The 23,267-nt window shown below is 36.0% G+C and overlaps 2 protein-coding genes across 2 annotated transcripts; both read right to left on the reverse strand.

The window, feature by feature from the left end:
• Positions 1–459: 459 nt before the first annotated feature.
• LOC125654961 (cadherin-like and PC-esterase domain-containing protein 1) lies at positions 460–20,721 on the reverse strand. The gene is made up of 12 exons (XM_056145661.1): positions 19,621–20,721; positions 18,560–18,616; positions 17,202–17,385; positions 15,272–15,948; positions 13,496–13,522; positions 13,168–13,352; positions 12,476–12,644; positions 9,046–9,175; positions 5,821–6,178; positions 4,311–4,398; positions 3,432–3,578; positions 460–1,788 (listed from the first exon to the last, which is right to left on the reverse strand). The coding sequence occupies exons 1-12, from the start codon at positions 19,669–19,671 to the stop codon at positions 1,681–1,683; spliced, it is 2,181 nt and encodes a 726-aa protein (XP_056001636.1). The 5' UTR covers positions 19,672–20,721; the 3' UTR covers positions 460–1,680.
• LOC130048654 (cytochrome P450 2F3-like) lies at positions 20,485–20,988 on the reverse strand. The gene has a single exon (XM_056145662.1). It carries the CDS (start codon positions 20,986–20,988, stop codon positions 20,485–20,487), a length of 504 nt encoding a protein of 167 aa, XP_056001637.1.
• Between the last annotated feature and the right edge of the window lie 2,279 nt (positions 20,989–23,267).

Raw genomic sequence — 23,267 nt, forward strand, 5'->3', positions numbered from 1 at the left:
TTTCATTGATGTTTTAAAAGAAAGTCAACCATTATTATGACGATGTAGTGTACCTCCTTAAAAGCCGTCCTGGTGAAAAATCGATTGTTTTTCTTTAACATAAGAACCTACATGTATTCAATGAAAATCTTTTGGATATTCTCACTAATTTTGGGTTAACTTGGTCCTTAGTACCTCTTGCTTGTCTTAAGAGGCAACTAATTGGGGTGGTCCTTCGATGAGACCGTAAAAACCGAGGCCCCGCGTCACAGCAAGTGTGACACAATAAAGATCCCTTCCTCCTCAAATTCGAAAACGCCAGGCATAGGCCTAAATTTTGCAGCCCTTCACCGGCAATGGTGACGTCTTCATAAGTGAAAGATTCTCGAAAGGGACATTAAACTATAAACAATTAATCGATCAATTGCTACACAGAGATGATTTTGTTTAACTGCTTTTAAACAACAATGCAGATCGAAACTGAATTTCTGAAAACATTTTATTAAACTTTCATAAATGATAACAAATGTATATTTAAATACAGAGTATTTTGTTCTTTGAAATGTTCATACAAGGCATACATGAGTAGTTAATATTCAAACACCTGTATAAAGAGATACTGCCTGTTGTAGCAGTAATTAATCTATTACATAGTGAACCCGGTAATATATGTATCTAGTATGTTTAATACAGGACACACGCACCTTACAGAAATATAATGATACTCATTAACAAATGAACACATATGGACTAGCTCTTCACCAGAAAACAGAATTACAGCAACATATCTAGCCATATTTTCTGTCTTTAGCGAACAGTCATCAACACAAAATATCAAATGTTTTATTACATTATCAGTGCCAGTCAATATTTGTGTGCAATCTCAAGCTGCACCGTACATGTACCTCTCACAAACAATACATATATCTCATATATAACCCCTCTCACAAACTATACATGTACCTCATATATAACCCCTCTCACAAACTATACATGTACCTCATATATAACCCCTCTCACACACAACACATGTACCTCAAATATAAACCCTCTCAAACACATGTACCTCATATATAACACCTCTCTCAAACAAAACATGTACCTCATATATAACCTCTCTCACAAACAATACATGTACCTCATATATAAACCCTCTCACAAACAATACATATACATCGGATATAACCCCTCTCATCACAAACAATACATGTACCTCATATGTAAACCTCTCACAAACAATACATGTACCTGATATATAACCCCTCTCACAAACGATACATATACCTCATATATAACCCCTCTCACAAACAATACATGTACCTCATATATAACCCCTCTCACACACAATACATGTGCCTCATATATAACCCCTCTTACAAACATGTACCTCATATATAACCCCTTTCACAAGATATATATGTACCTCATATATAACCCGTCTCACAAACAATAGATGGACATTGTTTAAATGCCTTTCCTTTGTCGTTGAGTATTTCATATTATATGACATATCTTATGTGTACATGTACATGTTTTAGTAAGCTTGAATGACAACATAATACGTAGAGTATAGCAGCTAGGAAATCACACCTATGTTTCTTTCGTCTCTAGTAAATATTTAGTGGATGGCATCTGAACCCTGGACAATATCAACAGACAGACAGACTGAGAGGTGTATATTTGTCCTCGATCCTGTCTTTTTCATGTCCTACATATGCTGTTGATAATCATTTGTGAGTAGACTGCATTGATTTCACCTTCAACATGGTAAATCGGTCTACTGAGGCCGGTATTCTTCATCTCTGCTAACTGCAAGTACAATATTGTCTAATTGTTCTTCACTTCATTAATGACAGAGCACAACATAAAGGTTGTAATTCATTTCATATTAACATATCTTACATCTCATAGAGAAGAATTGTGTGAATGAAAGTATATTACATGAATGTTACCACTTTTCACAATATAATAATTACAGTCATCGTGTATGAACATTGTATAGCAAAGACAACTTTAACACAAACTGCTTCTTTACTAAAAATTCAAAAACAACTCATTGACTTTTAACCTTAAAATGCATGATTTTACAGTTGTACAGAGAAGCAATTCGGCATTTTCTATTTTTGAAATTTTCACAATCAAGTACTAGAATGCTACTGTGAGTAAATTTTCCAACTTTTTTCTCTGGGACTTAAACTCAACAAAACTAAATTTACATACATTGTAAGAGTTTAAACGTTGTACATCCTATATTATTTTGCAAGAACTTTTTTGGTTTTCGATCAGAAAATTTAATCTTATTCACATTTAAGTATTTCCAGCCATATCCGATTATAAAAATGGTACTGTTCATAGGAGAATTTGCAAGAATTTCATAACAAGAGACCCATGGGCCACATCTCTCACCTGAGCCACCTTGACCTTGCTGTTGTTTAAGGTCAACACCAAAGTATAACAAGGTCTTGCCATTAAGAATTCAAACTATGAAAGACGTACCTTAAATAATGCAGGAGTTATTAAAAAGGTCAGTTTTTTAAAAGTAGGTCAAACTCCAAAGTCAAAAAGATCAAACATTATTGTGTTGCAAATGTCTTGCCATAAAAAATATCTACCTAAAATAGATCCTGATATACATATACTTATCTTAAAAGTAGGTCAAACTCAGACTTCAAGGTCAAAAGACATGATATGAAATCAAAGATTTTGCAAAAAGAAATTTATATATACTAAGACATGAAAGATCTACCTTGGATAGTTCAGGACATACTTAATAGATAAGATTTTTAGTAAAAGTAGGTCAAACTTCCAGTTTAAGGTCACAAGATCAGAAAACATTAGATCACATGAAATGCTTTGTCGTAAGGGACATATACACAAAATATGAAAGCCCTAGCTTAGGTTCTTGAGAAGATTTTTAACAGGTTTTCCCTATTTTGGCCCTACCCTACCCCCAGAGGCCATGAATTGAACAAACTTGAATCTGCACTATGTCAGGACACTTTCATATAAATTTCAACAACTGGCCCTGTGGTTCTTAAGAAGATGTTTAATGATTCCACCCTATTTTTGCATTATTTTCCCAATGAAGGGAGCATGGCCCTTCATTTGAACAGACTTGAATCCCCTTCACCTAGGGATGCTTTGTGCAAAGTTGGGTTGCCTGCTGGTTCTGGAAAAAAATTTAAAATAATTTTTCAGTGTATTTTTACTATTTTACTATTATCTCCCCATGGAGAAGGGCGTTGCCCTTCACTTAAACAAACTTAAATTCCCTTCATCCATGAACGCTTTTTGCCAAGATTGGTTGAAATTGGTCCAGTGGTTCTGGAGAAGAAGTTGAAAATGCGAAAAGTTGACAGATGGACGGACAACAGGTAATCAGAAAATGCCCACTTGAGTTTACAGGTCAAGTGAGCTAAAAACCTCTGAAATCCGAAGACTACTATACTTACCTTATGAAAATGGCAAGCACATTTCCCCTGTAAAAAATCTTTAAATCTGGCCATTGTCATTTTAAATGTTTTGATGAATTCAAAACCCAGCTTTTTGCCATGTCTTTCTAATTCCTCTTCTCTCAGTAAAACTTTCTGCAAGTCTGCCTACCAATAAAAAGTAGAAAATAGACTTTTAAAACTACATTAAATACCTAGCAACTCTATTTACAAAATGTGTGTGTGTGGGGGGGGGGTTGTTTTGTTTTTGTTTTTTACATCTACATGTACCGTGGTTTAAATTTCAAACAAAAGTACCGCAAAAGTTACATTATATGCCCGTTGGACAGAGATGACAAAATTTCAGTGCAATATCTATGATCCATAATGAGAAAAAGTCCACGAAACTATTTTATCTACTTTTAGCCCTAAAGTAGGTCATGGTGCACCAATCCAGCTGAAATGCAAACTGGACTTGTATTCCTCCGAGATGAAACTTATGACTAAATTTCAGGGCAATTGAATCCGTAATAAAAAATACTTTTAGCCCTAAAGTAGGTCATGGTGCACCAATGCAACTGAATCTCACACTTACAATTCTTGAAGGAGAAATAGTGACCAAATTTCAACATTGTACATGCATCTGTTATGGTAAAAAGTCCGAAAAACATGACCTCGGACAGATATACAGACGTCTGATGACTGGCATATAAATATTATCCCAGTCATTAGCATATTCTGTAAATCTAAACAAAACAATTTTTTTAAAATTAGACTTCCATTGTAATAACCCTGACCCTAAAAAAGGAACAAGTTTTTAACTTCCCATGGATGCATTTATAGTACAAATTCTATCTTAAATACATCGTCGTTTTCGCTCTGATATGTAATTGGACTTACTTCTGGTAAGTAGTGGACACCATTTACATGCTGATGGAATCCGGACCCCAATCCTTTGATGATGAGTTTAATGTGAGATAAATTTTCCCTGAAAATGTCAAAGTACTCTTACTGTGAACAAACTTTTTTTTACATTACAGAAATATTGAAGAATATTCACTTGAACACAAATAAACTTTTCGAGTTATCATCCGGAAACAAATTGTTGACACCCAACCGCCCGCATCACCAAACCAATAGCCGAGTTCAACTTCGTTGCAACTCGGCTAAAAATCCCAATATGTTAACTCTCTCTATTTCTCCAAAAATATGTTTTGAACTTGTCACCAGTAGCTCAGTGGTAGAGCATTTGCTTCATAACCAGGTCATGAGTTCAAGCCCTGCTTGTGCAATGGCCTCATTAAACCCAAGATGTTAACATACGAGGGTTGTCCCAATAAGTTGTAGACAATGTTAATAACTCGTTTATTTGTTAGAAAAAATATTAATTTTCTTTTGTTATTTAAATTAAAGCATCATTTTGGAGTTTTGTTTACAAAGTTTCCTATCTTTTTTCATAATGACATAGAACACAAATAAAAACATGATCATAGCTGTCGGCGCACAAACTTCATCTTCATCAATTACATGACGTTATTTACCCTCAGGATTTTGCGATCGTTATTTTCTTTTTGATGGCCTTCCCATTTTCAGTTTGTATGTCATTCCCTTTACAAATATCTTGTGCCATTTAAACACTAATGCACCGCTTACATTCTGGTGATCTGATGTGCTTTCCATCTCGTGTTTTCTTTGAGCAATGGCTACATAATATTTTTTCGTGTGCCAAGAATGCCATTGACGTTGTCATATCGCGAAATTTTCATTACAGGTACGTTTATAAATGTCATCACTTCTCTGCCGTTTATAACGTCCTGCGGTCGTAAAACCAATATATTACGTAGAAAACATCACTGATTCCATTGATATAAATTTGAATGCGATATATTTAATATGAAACTATTTGCTTTCATCCAAATCTGTGGTACAAAGAAAATATCTACTTATTTTTGTACACGCGCCAACAATGCAGATAGATATCTTTTTATTCAGTAACATCCCTTCTTCTATTACTTATTTCAAATTATATAATTTTTGTTTAGAATAACTAAAAGTTTCCTCATGTAAAAAATCTTTTGGATTTGATGCGTATTTCGAAAATTATTAACATTATCTACGACTTTTTGGGACAACCCTCGGATGTATTTCCTTTGTCAATTGTTCTGCATTTAAAAGTGAGAGTAATGGCTCTATCAGACATGATCTTAAAAACATAGGTCACATGTCATGACAGGTGCAGCTACTTTAAAGAATTGAACCCTCACTGCTACAACCCTGATCACCAAGCATCTGTCTAACTTTGTGGTAACCCACCTACAGCTGGTGACAACTCAATATAAGTGAACATTTCTCAAAGGGACGTCAAACAAACAAAGAAACTCATAGGTTACACATTAGCAATTTTACATACCATTTGATGAGCTGATATATTGCCTTGTCAAATGCAGGTCTGTGATTGGTAGGTAACCAGAATTGTGGGTAATATGTGTAGCTGAGATCAGTCTGGTTGCCATTGGTACTTTTATAGAGTTTGAGGTTATGAGTTTTGTCCCATTCCGTAATAGAACCGTTAATCTTCTCCAGAATGTAATGCATGATTCCCCGATTGGTTGAGTCCCCTATAAAAAGCAACTTTCGGCCCCTGAAGCAGGTGCTGATGTCGAGGTCATTCAAATGTTTGGATTGGCAGACTTCTGGCTGCCACATGGCACTCCTCCAGTGACATGAGTTGGGATTTTTACAGTCTTCACACGGAACAAACCACGAAGCTAAGAGTAAAACAGACTTATTTCTTACTGCTGCCAGATCAATGGTAACATACAAAATATAGCAACACAACCTCACATTGGGTCAAATCCTGTCTGGCGCATTTCATACTGATTGTTAGGTCATTTTGGCACACTGATTTTGACTATGGATGGCTCCGTTTATCTGATCAAGATATAGGGCTCAGTGCAGGTGTGACCGGTCGACAGGGGATGCTTACTCTTCCTAGGCACCTGATCCCACCTCTGGTATATCCAGGGGTCTGTGTTTGCCCAACTCTCTACTTTGTATTCCTTATAGCAGTTATGAGATTGATCACTGTTCGTTATCTTCACCTTTCATAAATCTTACAGTTATTTTCATTATCTAAAATTAGAATCCAGAATTTGATCTGTTCAACACTGTAAAAACTTAAAACATTTAATTTCATAAACAAACAGTTGTAAAAAACTACATGCGTATATCATAATACATAGGGCTGCAAAGGGTACCCGAAATAACCGTAAACCGCGGTTCATGTTGTTCGGGTCGGGTTCGGTTCCATTTCTCCGTATTTCGGTTCGGGTTTAGTTTTAATAATAGAATCATTATAAGAAATCCTCAAAGGTGGCAGTATTTGATCAATTGTTAAATGATGGCATTGTGGACAAAACTGTAAATAATGACAGTATATTTAAGATATGTCAGACGCATTGAAAATACGCTACAGGATCAACATCGTCAATGATAAAACATTGAAAGCATGGATGGATAGTATTTACTGCGTAAAAATGGTCAATTGTATGTAACATTTCAGTGTTTGATAAATTGAAAACAATCCCTATGCAACAGTTTTAGTAGAAAGTAAACTGAACAAGCACATTCACAGATACATATATACCTCAAACATGAAACAGACTATAGTATTTTCTGCATGAAATTGGTAAATTGTATGTAACATTTCAGTGTTTGATAAATTGAACACAATCCCTATGCAGCATTAGGATTTAAATATGGCATTTTGAAATAGAAAGATGCCCCCTCAATTTTTTTTCACGATAATCAAGACTTCTTTCAAAGTTGGCCAGGGTCCAAATCTAAGGACGATAACTCTTTCTTACTGTTTCTTATTTAGGCTTTATTAGCTGATGGCAGTAGGTAAATAATCCATTGATACGTAGATCTATATATTGCAAAAACAAACAAAAGGTACTGCTCAATAAGAATACCCCCCCCCCTACCCCAATCTCAAAAAGGGTGTTGTTAATAGGTATAAAATAGGTATAAATTACCTCTTTCCTGAATGTAAAAATATGGTATGCCTTTGTAGAAGAAAATGGAAGATATAGTCCGAACACAAATCTATGGTATAAACCTATAATTTTGACCTTGAGATCAAAGGTCAAGGTCATAAAGGGGTCATGAATGTACATGACACATAGTCTCATGGTGATACACTCATGTCTTATGGTATGACTATGTCAAAACCCTATAATCAATTTTGACCTTGAGATCAAAGTTCAAGGTCATATAGAGGTCATGAAGGTACCCGACACATCGTCTCATAGTGATACACTCATGTGTCAAATATGGTATGCCTATGTCAAAGAACAAAGAAGTCATGGCCCTGACATGAATCCATTGTAAAAACCTTTAATTTTGACCTTGAGGACAAGGTCATATGGAGGTCATGAAGGTCCCCGACACATCGTCTCATGGTGATACACTCATGTGTCAAATATAGTATGCCAATGTCAAAGAACAAAGAACTTATGGACCGGACACGAATCCATTGTAAAAAACCTTTAATTTTGACCTTAAGGTCAAGGGTCAAGGTCATATAGAGGACATGAAGGTACTCAACACATCGTCTCATGGTGATCCACCTGTGTGCCAAATATGGTATGCCTATGTCAAAGAACAAAGATTGTTATGGCCCAGACACGAATTTGGACAGACAGACGGACAGACAGTGATTCCTATATACCCCTCAGAACTTTGTTCGGGGGGGGGGGGGGGGTATAAAAATATAAAAACTCCAGCTAGATTCAAACACATTATCTACAGATTGGCAGTCATACAAGTTAACCACTGAGCTATCCAGTTATGAATAATACAAGGACAAGGAATGCATTGCAAATATTTATTTTCTCTCATGTGTTTCAAAAGAAAGTCAGTCATTATGACAATGAGTTATCACTCTTTAATAATAAGATGTATCGCAATTAATATCAACTGAAATTTTATTTCAATCTTTAAATGGAGAAGATATATGTGGACCACAAATCATTGGTAATTAAACAAGCATTCTGATAGTATTGTATATAGCAATACATAGTTCCCTACCGGAGGCAAACATTATTGGACCACAACAATATTCGAAGGTCATTATCAGACCAAGATTATGGTAAAAGGGAAGATTGGGAAATCAGGATAGGAATAGTTGGAAATTAACTACTATTCAGGTACAATGACTAGACCAGGAAAACTTCAAAATCAATCTGTAACTTGTTATGACAAAGCAATCATCATGACATACAGAATATGAAATGAATATGTGTAAGCACATCAAAATAAGTTAGGAATACTGACAATTCATGCTATTTTTCTAAGTCTAAGGGTCATAATTTAGTGAAAAATCAACGGACCGAGACGAAATTCAAACTTGATCTGTAACTTTTTAAGGGAAAGCAATGTACCAAATATCAAATGAATATCTCCAAGCACATCAAAAAAAGTCCGAAAAACTGATTTGCAAGACTGACTGACAGACAGACAGATAGATGGAGCACAATCCTAAAGTCCCCTTCGACTTCATCGATAGGGGACTAACAAGTAGCAACTACAACTCAGCAATTAAAGCTTGAGCAATATGTATGAGGGAAATTACCTTGCCGATAATCAGACTGATGACAGACAGGAAGTTGATCTCTATGCTTCAGATAGAGTCTCCAGGATCTGTATTTGGTTACTGCAGTCAGTCCACAACTTTCTCTTGGAGAGTACTTCAGCTCACAATCCTAACAGAAATGTACTGATAACAAACAACTCAACTTATTGACATACAGGATGACTTAAGCTTCTCCACGTAAGGTGGCTCATCACTACACCTTGAAAGAGTTCATCAAATCAGCATGAAATAATTCAATCATGAAAGATATGTGATAAGTACACATGTCAAAAAGGCAAGCAACATGCAATTTTGGAGAAAGAGACATCATTTTCCAAAAAATAATTTCAATAAATAAAGACAGAAGACACTGGTGGATTTGAAGTTGGGATCTGTGGGTCAGTCACCCGATACTTTTTCCACTTAACTGTATAGATATACAAACAATACGATCGATACAAGTAATTTCACATAACATTTGAATCGCCGTCTGGTGACATTGTGTCATATAATGAATAGGTCTTGATGTAGTGGGCTACATTAACGTCCCATATTCATGTAACAACATTTCATCATCACCTGCATACAGTAATTATATCTCAAACGATTCGATATGTGAGAGCACGTTCTCTGTATGATCAGTTTTTAAATTGAGGCAGGCTACTGACAAACAAGTTGATGTTACAGCGGTTTCAACAGTCTCTTTTGAAGTCAGCATTTTACAAATCCTACAGTTGTTTAATAAATACAACCTGTCGTTTGGTCGAATATTCTCTGACGTGCTTCAGACCAATTGTTAAACCGTTCTTTATATACTGATTTTGACTACGAATAACTCCGTTTACCTGATCATGATAAAGGGCTTACCATAGGTGTGACCAGTCAACAAGGGATGCTTTCTACTCCTAAGCACCCGATCTCACCTCTGTTGAGTCCAGGAGTCAAAGTTTCCCCAATTCTTAATTTTGCGTTCTTTATAGGAATTACAAGATTGATCACTGTTCATTATCTTCACTTTTTCATTGTATCATAAAGATATTAAACAAATTATTTATCCATGTAAAAATGGATACTTTTAATATTTCACTACCATAACAGTTTCAACTTTATAGAAGCAATATTTCAAATTTATAATTGACACAATTAAATATCACTGACTTTAAAAAAGCACTTAAATGGATGAAACTTCATGATAGATAACCCAGTGATCTGCATCCACAACAACAAACCTATTCACAAAGTCATTATAGATTATTGACATGGATATGAGATAATCTCATTTAACTGAGTGAATAGCATTATACAATAGGACTTAACTTGGTACAAACTAACTTATTTTAAGAAAGTCAGCATCAGGAGGAGTCAACTAGTATTGCAACTTCCTCTTCCTCTTTACATCCCACTCAAGTGGAAGCAATAACAGCATGTTAACAATCAAGGCCAATCCAATGCCACCAAAGAGGAAAAGAGATGGGGGAATGGTTTCTCCAGCCCGGGGCAGAGGACAAAAAAGGTCTCGCAATAACACCAGGCAGCAAAAGCTTGGAGTTGAAGCAAGAGATAATCATCCCCTCTTCCAGGTCCAGGAATCCTCAGAGCGCGTGCCGGGGAGTGAGGCTGCATCAGATTTGGGGGAATTTGGGCCTGCCAACTTTGGTAATATTGACAACTCAGATTTTTCTCTAGATTCAGATTTTTCTGACTTCACTCCTGTACCAGAAGTTAGCTATTTTGATAATGTAGGTCAACACATCTCTTTGAAACTTAAGCAAAAAATTTGGAATGGGCAATTTATTGATTTAGGTTTGCTGTTGTAATCAGCAAAAGAGATTGACTATAGTTTGGGGGGCCAAGGTGAAATTAAAATCAGGGATGGAAAACTCTGCACTGTCAGGTCTAATGTGGGTTCACACCTGACAACTGAAAAGTGGACTAATAGGGATGGAAAACTCTGCACTGTCAGGTCTAATGTGGGTTCACACCTGACAACTGAAAAGTGGACTAATGCCTTCATGATTTACATGAGTGTTATGTTGGAAAAATATAGAGCTCGGGCCAAGGAGTTTTTAAAATACATGCGAGACATCAGATTAGCTGCCACTAGATCGCAAGGCTGGTACAAATATGATGAGCAATACCGTCTCCGCAAAGCCAGCCATCCTGAATCCTCCTGGGGTATTATCAGTCAGGAATTTTGGCTACTATATGTGACCGGCCAAAGTTCATTTGAAAGTTAAACTCATTTCGTAATACTAAACAATTTTCAGGTGAGAGCAGCACATCTGTTACCCAATATTGCTAAGGCAAGGTTAATAAGGCCATTGCAAAATTTGTTACGTCTGAAGTTAATTAGCTTGTATTGTTCATGACAAAATATCAATGTTCATCAAACCAGTTTATTCAGGATGACGCAACTCATTGCTGAAAATGCAAACGAGGCCTACTTAAATTATATACAGGGTGGTTTGGAATTTATTTTGGGGGGAAAGGACAAAATTTTCCCTCCTCAATAGTTTGCAGGATCTTGTCATTTCTGGTGGGTTCCTATAACTTGTCATTAATTTAGTAGATATATATTATCTAAGCAATTTTGGTGGGGAACATCATATTGATGTTTGTGGCGGGGTCAAGGGAGACATCATTCCTGTACAAGCTTAACCTGTTGTCTCTGCCCATCTGCATCAAAGCATGAAGGATGTCTCATGGCTGTGTATATTAACATGGAAGTTAAATGCCATTGAGCAAATGTTTGGAATAACTGGAAACTGCTTGGGGTTTGCAGCATTTCAGTGCTCAGACCCCCTCTACCTCTATAAAAGGAGGAAAGGCTACAGGCTGGTTGGTGTTAAAGTTCTAAACCAGGTAGCAAGCCAGAGACAGTGTGTAAAAGCTGTGCAGCTTGTGGGCCTAGCCACCATGCGTGTCAGGCATGGGGTTCCATGGCACTCGCACCTAAGCGAGGCCACTAGTTTGCCCTTTGGTTTATGGTATCCTAGTTGTCTCCCTTGACTCCTACTAAATTTTGCGGTCAGTATCATCCAACACTGTGTGTATTGTGTTTTTATGATGTCATTGCTCAATAAATTCATGTAAAGTACAAATTGGTGTTTTCAATTCTCACAAGTGGCTGAAAGATAATTCAATAACATTGTGAAAAGGCAGACAAAGCATATGCAACTATCATTGGCTGCAATCTTCAATTAAATGGTTAGGCCTGCAAAGTTATGTATTTAATAATATAATACTTCAATGAGCATTTTTCTAGCCAAAAATAAATCATTTTCATCATACTGCTTCACTTATCAATGCAGTGTGTTCCCAAAAAATTGATTGATAACAGAAAGTGACATCAACGTTTGACCTTGAGGACAGCAGAGGTCTTTCTTCTCTAGCGTGTACTATATTCTTTATCAGTATTTAAAATCCTTACCTGTGTCAGATGACAGACTCGTAGAGAGGGGCGAAATTGGGGGATTCCCCTTTCTTGTCGCCAAATCAAAATAAGGTACGTGTTGATGAACTTTGGTTCTCTATTGGACTTCATAACTACGTGGATCTTAACACTGTTCTCTCCCAGACCGAGGGTGTACGTCATAGAGCTACAAAATAAAACGTAGCGAACTCTTATAACATACATAGCGAAGTCTTATAACATATACACTGTTCTCTCCTAGACCGAGGGTGTACGTCATAGAGCTACAAAATAAAACGTAGTGAAGTCTTCTAACATTTACACTGTTCTCTCCTAGACCGAGGGTGTACGTCATAGAGCTACAAAATAAAACGTAGTGAAGTCTTATAACATCAACACTGCTCTCTCCTAGACCGAGGGTGTACGTCATAGAGCTACAAAATAAAACGTAGCGAAGTCTTCTAACATCTACACTGTTTCCTCCTAGACCGAGGGTGTACGTCATAGAGCTACAAAATAAAACGTAGTAAAGTCTTCTAACATCTACACTATTCTCTCCTAGACCGAGGGTGTACGTCATAGAGCTACAAAATAAAACGTGTAGTGAAGTATCATAACATCTACACTGTTCTCTCCTTTACCAAGGAGATAGGTAGTGAGTGCGTTTGTTTGTTTGCACTTTATTTTGAGCAAGCAATTTACATGCTTACCTTTCATCTCCATCAGAAGTATGGAATCTTGCTGTAGTGTTACAGTGTTTGGTTCTTGCAGTTACAGAGAAGACAATCGTGTTATAGTCTGTCTGCGCTTTGTATGTGGTGTGATGGGGGTCAAATTCTGGGGTCAGCTGGAGAGAGGGAGGGGTTAGGGTGATCTGGGACAGTAGTGGTAAGTCCTGCAGATCTATAATCAATATAAAATATGTAAAACAACAAAGTATAGGCATATCATTGTTAGCTATGAAAAATTTATATTCACTACACACTGGTACTTATGGACAGATTTCTCCTCAATTAAAGATAGAAAAACAACAAATACCTGTACTGCAGTTTGGGGATGACTTTCCTACAAAATACAATCAGAAACCTGTAGGTATAGATATTATACAAATCAAACTTATCAATCGCTACATAATTCAAATCAAATGACATTGTCAAGCAAGCAATTCTTATAATAATCGCCACAGCAGCATATGACACCTACAAAGGGTGATAAGTCTTATAATTAACTACAAAGGGTGATCAGTCTTATAATTACCTAAAGAGGGTGATGAATATGTCTCATAATTACCTAGAGGGGGTGACAAATCTTATAATTACCTAGAGAAGGTGACAGGTCTTCATCATTAAATTTCTCCTCTGGTATCTCTGCATCAAGCTTCCTTAACATACCGTATTTTGCCGAATATAATACGCACTTTTTTTAGAGAATATTTTTGTGCCAGAAAGGGGTGCGTATTATATACCACAATAGGTTTTTGACCTTTTTTTCAAGATGAAACTCGGCGATAAGTATAGTGTAATATTTCACTCAAAGACCAAGGCTTCGGATACTGTACGCCTTTTCACGTTCACTTATTTATTAAGTAGAAAATTCGACCTCAAGAAAATTACTACAGAAACGTAAAATTGCAGAAAATGTGATATATATACTTACAATATCTAAATAATTCAATTATCATGAAACAAACAGCCAATCAAATTGCATTGGATCTGACTATTCATTACATCGCATGCCGCCATTATTGAAAGCATGTGTACACAATAATGCCTTGACACGTGCTAAAATTGTTGGAAAATAATTTTGTCACTTGCTAAAAGTTTGTTTACTGTAAGTTTTATGGATAGGCCTAATTTTTAATGAAATACTTATTTGAATCTTTGAAATAACTATTCTTGCGTAAAAGCGTGTGTTTTACGAAGCCATTGTTGTGTACACTGCTTTTGTTAGATACCCCCTCCGGGTAAAGAAATACCTAACAAAAATTTTTTTCACACATTTTAATAGTCATCGTAGTTAACGAGGAGTTGATAATTTGCATCTTTGTACCTACCATGGTGTGTTGATTACAGTAAAATAAGCGATAGTTTAATTGTTTAATTTTATTTTTATAACATCGGCTATTTGATTGATTTTAAGTTTCAACAAAGGAAATATCGAGTCAGTTAAGACTTTAATGCTACAAAATCTCGTGCTTTACTGAAATGAACAGGCTTGTCCGGGTTGATATTTCCCTGAAGATTCTCATTGAAGATTACCGCGATGTAGACCTCATCTCAAAAAGTTTGCAAATTATTGTGTATTGTTTAGAATTCATTATTTCTGCAAAAATATTAAGTGAAAATTAACACCAAGTATAAAATAAAGATTACCGCTTGGTCAAAATTTTTGCTGCGTATTATACACCTGAAGTGCGTTTTTTCACCAACTTTTAGGCTCAAAGTGGGGGGTGCGTATTAAACACCACTGCGTATTATATTCGGCAAAATACGGTATACCATCATAGCTCAGGTATCAGGTTACTGACTCGCAGATCTTGAGTTCAGATCTGTCCATACTTTGTATATTTTTTGAAAATCACGTTTTTTTTAAAATATCCAAAATGACAATTTTTCGCCTTTTTGAAACATGTACTCATTACATATCATCATATCTTTCAAGAGTAACTATTTTTGTGCTGATTTGATAAATTCGTTCAAGGCGTAGTGAGCCACCTCAATTCAGCTCCATCTCCAAATAATAATGAAAGGTAAACATCCTACTAAATTTATATTGTTCAGTTTCGTTACAAATAACATTCCGTTACATACGTACCTTTTGACAACAAGAATGGTCATTGGATGGAGGAATTCCTTGAGTTGAACAATATTCTGTCACTGCCTTTGGATGTGGCTTGCATACTTTGGGAGAGTAATTTTTTACCCATAGACCATCTAGGCTTGTGCATCGTCCAACAGAAACACCCAATTGACCTGCCTGAAAAATATTCTTGCAGTCGACGATAACATGTGGCAAAGTCAGACCTTGGGATTTGTGAATGGTCAAAGCAAAGGCTAATTGAATTGGATATTGCTGTCTTTGTGCAATGGTCCTACATTGTGATGGATCAAATACACTAAATGCCAGTTTCTTAAGCTTCACTACTTGATTTTCAAATTGCACACTCGGCCCATCATCTTCTAAAAGTACAACTTTTCCAAGCAATCCATTTACAAGAGAATGTGAAAGGTTCCTCAATAGCATTACTGGCACTCCAACCTTCAACACCAACTTCTTATTTGCTGTTATTTTCTGAAGGTACTTTTGATCCCCTTCATCTTCTGATGAATATGTCTTGAGCTCTCCTGTTGCTCTACTCAATTCATTGGCATTGTGACAGTCAACTTCAAAGTTTGTCCCAAATATAACAGATCTGTCGGATGCTGTAGAGCTGGTTTTCAAAGGCCGATCTAACATATCCATTAGGTGATTTGTTCCAACACTTGGCTCACCTGCAAGACATTTATACATGTATGTAACTTATTGTAAGATTTCAAACAACAAAACATTACATGTAAATGAACAACTTCAAAAGATTGCTTTCAAAGGGAATATATTGAAGTGATTTCAATTTTGCAAGTTTGCGATCAGAGATTTATCTTCCAAGTGCAACTGTAATATAGCAATCTCATACATTGCAAACCCACATGTATATGAAATGCATAGCATATCCCAAGGGGTGTATCGTAATAACAGTGTAAATTAGTTTTCATTGTCAGACCTGAATAAATCCAGTAAGGTAGATTTAGAATTTTGTGTTAAAATTAGTTTCTGACATAGCCAGTTTATTATGTTAAAGGTTATTATCCATCTAAAAGAAGAGCTCTGTAAGGCAGGCCATACCCCTTCCAATGGATGTCTGCAAGTTTGTGATATTGACCTTAAATCTTCCAACCACCAAAACAATAGGGTTCTTCCTCTCTTGAGTCCCATGGGGATCTGGGTTAGAATAGGTCTTAAGTACACCTTGCTTGTTGTAAGAAGCCAACTAAATGGGGTGGTCCTTCGGATGAGACCGCAAAAACTGAGGCCCTGTGTCACAGCAGGTGTGGCACGATAAAGATCCCTCCATGCTCAATGGCCATAAGCGCTGAGCATAGGCCTAAATTTTTCAGCCCTTCACCAGCATTGGTGATACATGTATCTCCATATGAGTGAAATATTCTCCAGCCAGACGTTAAACAATATACAATTCTCTCTTGGTTACAAAGCTACATGTATGTGAAGTATAAACTCAATTGAGCTGAAGAGTGTCTACAAACTCAATGTTACACACACTTACAAGAACTGTCCTGATACAATATCCCCATTTGCAATAATTTACTGCAACAACAACATTAAAATGACCCAAAAATGTAATAATTAGAGTTAACAGTATTATTGACTACTGTATCATGTCATATCGCAAAACCAGATCATGATATACACGTACTTTGTATCACATTGTGAGGTAACTTAAGATACTCAAGCTTACTGCAAATTCATTTCACTAGTGAATATTTTTAGAAATCAATTGCCTTTTACATACATGTATATAACAATAAAATTGTTACAAATTTAAAACTGTCAGTAAATTCTTAAATTTAACCCATGTAAGGGTATACTACATACAAAACAAAGCTTACAAGCAAGTACCCTGTAGTTAAATATGTCTTACATGTACAACTTTGCATTTACTATAATTCACAAAGAAAAAGTTATAAACCTCTTGCTAGCTCATTTATGGCATTAATCAAGGAACTTTCTTTTTGTCGAATCACTGTTTTTAAATACAGGATGTGTGGAATGGTCTTTTCCCATACAGCAGACATGAATGCATGTTGCCCAGCATCCCTGTACAGATCATTTGGGACGGGGGGTAGTTGGAAAAAGTCTCCAAAACATACAACCTGCAATATATTAAAATATTCATTTAGATTAAATTTGGCAATGACTTAAATCTATCAATTTGTAAAAAAAATTCAAACAGAGGTATATAATATGAACAAGATGCCCATAACGCCTTTAACAGTCACCCGAGTACATTTAGTGCAAGGAACCAAACAAAATCCTCACCCTACTCCATATATCCACTCCACCCCCACAACTTTCAAATGAAATATAGCAATCATTCTAAATTTTGCACTACAATACATATCCATGTACCAAGACCAATTTCAACAAGCCCCTAACAAATCATGTAAAATTTGATACAACAGCATGAACTGGCAAAGCCTTCTTCATTAATTGTATATAATTTTTCTACATTTTCTTTGTGTTTGCTAATTTGAGAAATCCATTTCCGCAAAATATTGAAAACAATAATTAAGTTATATGTTTATCATAATACATGTTCATAGCCATACTATATATATTTCTCACTTGACGATCCCTTAAAAAAATATTCCTTAAACTATCCTACATGTACAAAAACAAAATTCGACTTATGGGACATTCTGTTTGTTTGTTTGGAAGATCCATGTTAATGTACATGTATGTTCCAGATATGATAAATAATTTACACCTCCTTATCTTATCATTGGTCACAGTAGCCAAGTAGTAGAGAGTTTGCTTGTAACCAGGTAATGAGTTAGTTTGAGGCCCGTTCGTGTCATGGCCATGAACTCCTGGAATGTAAACATAGGACACGATTGCTCCTTTGCAAAACGCTCAGGAGTTAAGAGGCGAGAATCACAGGTCTTACAGATACATCCTTAAAAATGGAGGTCCTGTGTCAGTAGGTGTTGAGTGCGAAGTATAGGTCTAAATTTGTTTTACTGAGTTCAATATTTTCGAAGGGACATAAAGCAAACAACCAAGCATTGTTTGAATTATTACAAATATTGCACAAAATCTTAATCAGGTATTATATAATGCAATGTGTAATCACCGTTCTTTAATACATCTAATTCTCCAGTTCAGTTTTTAGGAAAAGCGACTGACCTACATGTACCTATTCAAAGCATACATTACTGAAACTTACTAACATTTGACATACTTTAATGTAATGGGGGTGAATGCAAGTCATATATTTTATACACCTCTCCATGAATATAGGTGTAAATTTTCTACTCATTATCTCACCTGCAATCCACCAAAGTAGAGGCTGGGATCACGCACCATTCGACATACAAACTCCAGCTACAATGATGATTAAATATGAAAAGTTGCAAGTTGATTTGATAAAATGCATACTTCATTGGCGTTGGTCAAACAGGAAATCACTTCAGCTACATCTATTGACAAACCAGACACAAGAGTGAATAATTCCGGAATAATCACAACATGCATCCTATATCTTTGAAAATCAACATGTTGATATTAAATGATGATATATTACGTTTGTAATGGCAATTTAGTCAATACATCTTAAATATCTTTTATTGTAAATCTGAAATAAACACAAAATAAATAGTCAGAAATACTTTTTTCATCCGGCAGATACCATTTGTGCATGCACATGTGCAGTGGCGGATTTAAGGGGGCGTAAATTTGACACCCACCCTAAAATTTTCAAATTCAAGGTAAATCAAGGTCTCTTCTTTAGAAAAATGTAAGCAATAAAAGAAACAATAGATCTAATTTCTTCCACACTCAGAGAAATAAATTATAATTAATGATAAAATCTTTTTATTTAAATTGAAATTTAAATTACTTTCATTACTAGTTTTAACCTAGAAGTTTTTTTTCCTCTTTTCCAAAAACCTATAAAATGTGCGCCATTTTATTAAAATTCACACTATTGAAATTGACAGAAAAAAGTGAAAATGAATACATCAGGCAACATATTTCAAACTCTAGTATATAATTTGTAAAATCCAGGAGCTTCCAGGGGCTTTACTCACCCCCTAGGGCTTCGCCCTGGACCTACTGGGGGCCTTAAGGCGGCTCCCAGCCCCCCCCCCCCCGCCTCATGGAGTTGCCCCCCCCCCTAACTGCAAAACCTGGATCCGCCAAAGGCGTGGGGGAGGGGGGGGGGGCTAGTTGCAGGACACCCCTTTGAAGATGGGTGTACTCATTATTAACCGCATATAATAACAGACATGATTCAACTACGGTTATTTGATAATATATTAAAGAAAAACAATTAATAGTCTATAGACCTGGAATGATTTAAGCATTGAGTCAAGGTAGATTAAAAATACCTGTTCAAAGACCTTTTTGCTGATCATGCTTATCTCATCAATTATGAGCATTTGGCAGGTTTTAATCCGATATATTGTCTCCTCCGAAAGGATCTGTAGAAGATGTTGATATCCATACCTGCCGTCACCGAGTCCGGCCCAATGTAGTTAGAATAATCTAACTGTGTCTCGGGACAGGCCCTCACCACATCGGGTTAAATCGGGTCCGTAGGACATTATCATTTTAGCGATAGAACATTCTATCTAGGCCCAATGGTGAACAGTTGTCGCCTCCCCTAATGTACGTGCAGCTATTCCAGTACTGGCGGTCACGGCAATGTTCTTAGTAGGCTGGCTTCGAAGAATATATCTTATTAAAAAGGACTTCCCCGTGCCAGCCTGTCCTAGAACCACACAATTATGCCCATCCTTTATCATTTGCAGAGCTGCAAACTGCCCTGCATTTAGCGCCATTTTTGTTTTTCTTTTCCCGCACAAGCGTCAGAGAGACTAGACCAGAAAGGGAATTCCCATTTGCATAATGATGTCAACTTCCGTCCCTAGATCAGGAGTTATCGCATTTTGAGAAGCAGTAGACGATAGTTGATGCTTGATTAAATCTGATTAATGGACATTATTTCGAGTTTTCCATAACGATGCGAGAGATAATATATTGACAGAGTTGTTGCTAGATGGTAGGGTTCTAATTATTGTATTATATCGAACTTTTCGCCGAAATTTTCAAGCGATGCAGCTGGTAAAAACGAAACCCAAGATGGCGGCGTGGTATACCTTGTCAATATTATGTTTACAGGAAGACAATTTTTTTTTATTATAGATATTTAAAACGTCAAGTGCCTGTGAGTAAAACTGTAGTCAGGTTTATTACCTGTCTGTCAGTGCTAGGAGACATCTATTTGATGTATTAAAATCTAAATCTGCTAACATTGGGTTACCTGTGAAAGTGTGGTTTTCTCCTGCCTTGTTTCGTTTCATCTGTTCTAATAGAAAACAATCTATGAAATCCCTTATATCCCTTTCGTCAAAACTTGCCCTGTGTTCATCAACGATCATTTTCTGAATCTCGAAGACTCGGGCAAAGTCACGCATAAATTTCTTGCATCCGAACAAATCACCAGAAAGATACTTCAGTATGGGGAAAGAGTTAATCGGAGACTGCAAGGTGTCCCCCTCAATAAAACCATTTAACAACCGGATAAGTTCCGAGGAAGTGGGATCCGAATGTTCGAACCTCTTACCAAATACAACCGTAGAAATACCGTTACCAATAGCCTTAGATATCAGAGGCCGGATATCAAAAGGCTTTCCGGAAAATTTGTCCACCTCTGTTAGGAAATATTCAACCTCTTCGAGAATTCTGTTCTGCATGTTCCTTTTCCCGAAACCCAAATGTCTGAGCGATGTTAGCCCAAAATGTATATGCTCTTTCCATAGGCTCCTGAACTGGAAAAAAATGCCTGGAGCAAATTATGTAAGTTATCAACGACTAACTCGCCGCAGTACAAGCTACAATGCCTTAGATATACATACATATAAGAATTTTTGGTAGTAAATGATGTACTGAATGCATGATGTAAAATAGATTTTGAAAAAAAATGCAATTTAGCATAAGTCCTAAATCCCTTGATTTTCAAATACATATGTATGTCTGAAGAAACGAAGAAATACAGCCGGTCACCCAGAATATCGCCTCTTTTTACGAGAAGTTCGCGCATTGTGTTGAAACCGCCGACAATGATCATGCGATGAGTTAAAATTCAAAGGCTGAATATGTCACCGTATTCCGTGTGTAGTTTCCTAAATAGAACAACGATCCATAGTAGACTGTTGATTAATGATTCACAATTAATCAATGATTCACAGTTAATTCAATATGATAGTCTAGAGATAAGAGCTATTCTGTGTAGGAGGTGCATGTAGTAGAACGTTGAATACGGGACAGAGTGGACCTACAGTCAATGAGGATGACAATAAAATGTATCAAACGCACCTTCTGTTTAAGTATATTAATAGCAATGTTTAGAATTATAGTATATTAATATCGGAAATACAAAATATTATCGAAAGAAGTATCAAAGTACATACATGTATGTACTAAAGTGAAAACATAAAAAGAATGTCAAATTAGACATGATCCGTACAAGCATCGGAATAATGTGATCTACCAAGAATTCCATATATTTAGTACACGGGCACTTGTTTCTGTAAATATAGAGGTCATAAGTCATTTAGAGAAACAAGTGCCTGTGATTTAGTTACTCTATTTAATTACTCCTGAATACTTATAATTTACTTAGATTGTGTATCAATCGGATTTGGGTGATGAAACTGTTTATGCGAAACTAACAGCACATTCGCTTGTGCAGTGATGGATTGTTGTCCTACCTCCGCATGTAAACAGTTTGTGTTTCGCCCCTTACTGTGTATGAGAGTTCACTACAGGGAAATAACTGAGCGTATCTTGCATATAAATCAACGATCCACAATTAATTAATGATTCAAGTCAATCATGAATCATGAGGCAATAAGTAATTCGCATATATCCACAGTTGATAAGTGATTCATAATTAATTAATGATCCACAGGTAATTAATTATTCATAATTGATAAGTGGTTCCCAGTTAACCAATAACAGTGCGACATTTAACTCTGGACACGACAAAAGTCCGGAGTTTCGCCAACCCTTTTATTAAGGATACAAATAAACCCTTTACAAAAAAAGATGGGATTTTATGTCCACAAGACATGCACCAACATTTACACTTGTAACTATTGTAGTTTTTAAGATATTTCACCTGAAATCAAAAAATCCCATGGGATTTTGGAGGGATTTTTAATCCCACTTGGGGGATTTTCACTCCCACCAAAAATCCCATGGGAGAAAAAATATAATTTCTCCCATAGGATTTTAACTCCCATTTTTAAATTCAAAATGGGATACAATGTCCCATAGGAGGAAATATCCCATAATGAACATGAAATGGCAGTGAATATCCTATTTGAGCATGAATGGGAATAAATATCCCAAATAAAACACAGGATGGGGACTTTTATCCCATGTATATAGTAATAAAGCAGAAAATTGTATCTTAAAGAGTGTTGTTTGTCATGATTCTTAAGAATGTACTTGCAAGCTAAGGAATGACATTAACTTTATATCTAGTAATTACACTCCTAAATTATGTAGACCTATGTACATGTGTTAATGGATAAATGTCTAAACAACATGAGAAATTAAATTATATTAGAGCTCTGCATTACTAAACTCTTTCCCATGCAATTTTAATTGTATACATATAACCCTATCACAAAAACATTAGAATAAAATTGAACGGTATTAAATTATGCAGTTAGAACACTAACTTATTTACATGCAGCTGTTCACATTCACTATTTACAACCCTTTACAGGTCGTCAGGTGTGAATATTCACAGGAACCGGTATTTTTGTCTGTAATAATAATAGTAGGCCCTATGGTACCATCCCCAATGAAAAAAATAACCCCAAAGGAACGGCACCATTTCTTACTCAAAATCCTAGATATTTAAAGTATTCGAAATGTTAACGTTGTTTATTTCAACTTTCAATATAGTTAGGAAGCTAATATTAAGTGAATAACGCTAAATATTACCGCAGATATCCATTGA

The sequence above is a fragment of the Ostrea edulis genome, chromosome 7, assembly GCF_947568905.1.
Source record: "Ostrea edulis chromosome 7, xbOstEdul1.1, whole genome shotgun sequence".
Lineage (NCBI taxonomy): Eukaryota > Metazoa > Mollusca > Bivalvia > Ostreida > Ostreidae > Ostrea > Ostrea edulis.

Bases quoted from the DNA above. Each gene is read 5' to 3' on its own strand.
- LOC125654961 (XM_056145661.1), bottom strand. From the start codon at position 19,671: ATGCTCATAATTGATGAGATAAGCATGATCAGCAAAAAGGTCTTTGAA. The intron at 15,949-17,201 runs GTTTATAACTTT...AATGTCTTGCAG, and splicing joins CATAAATGAGCTAGCAAGAG to GTGAGCCAAGTGTTGGAACA. The intron at 6,179-9,045 runs GTAATTTCCCTC...TTTTACTCTTAG, and splicing joins TCAGTCTGATTATCGGCAAG to CTTCGTGGTTTGTTCCGTGT.
- LOC130048654 (XM_056145662.1), bottom strand. From the start codon at position 20,988: ATGCAGAACAGAATTCTCGAAGAGGTTGAATATTTCCTAACAGAGGTG.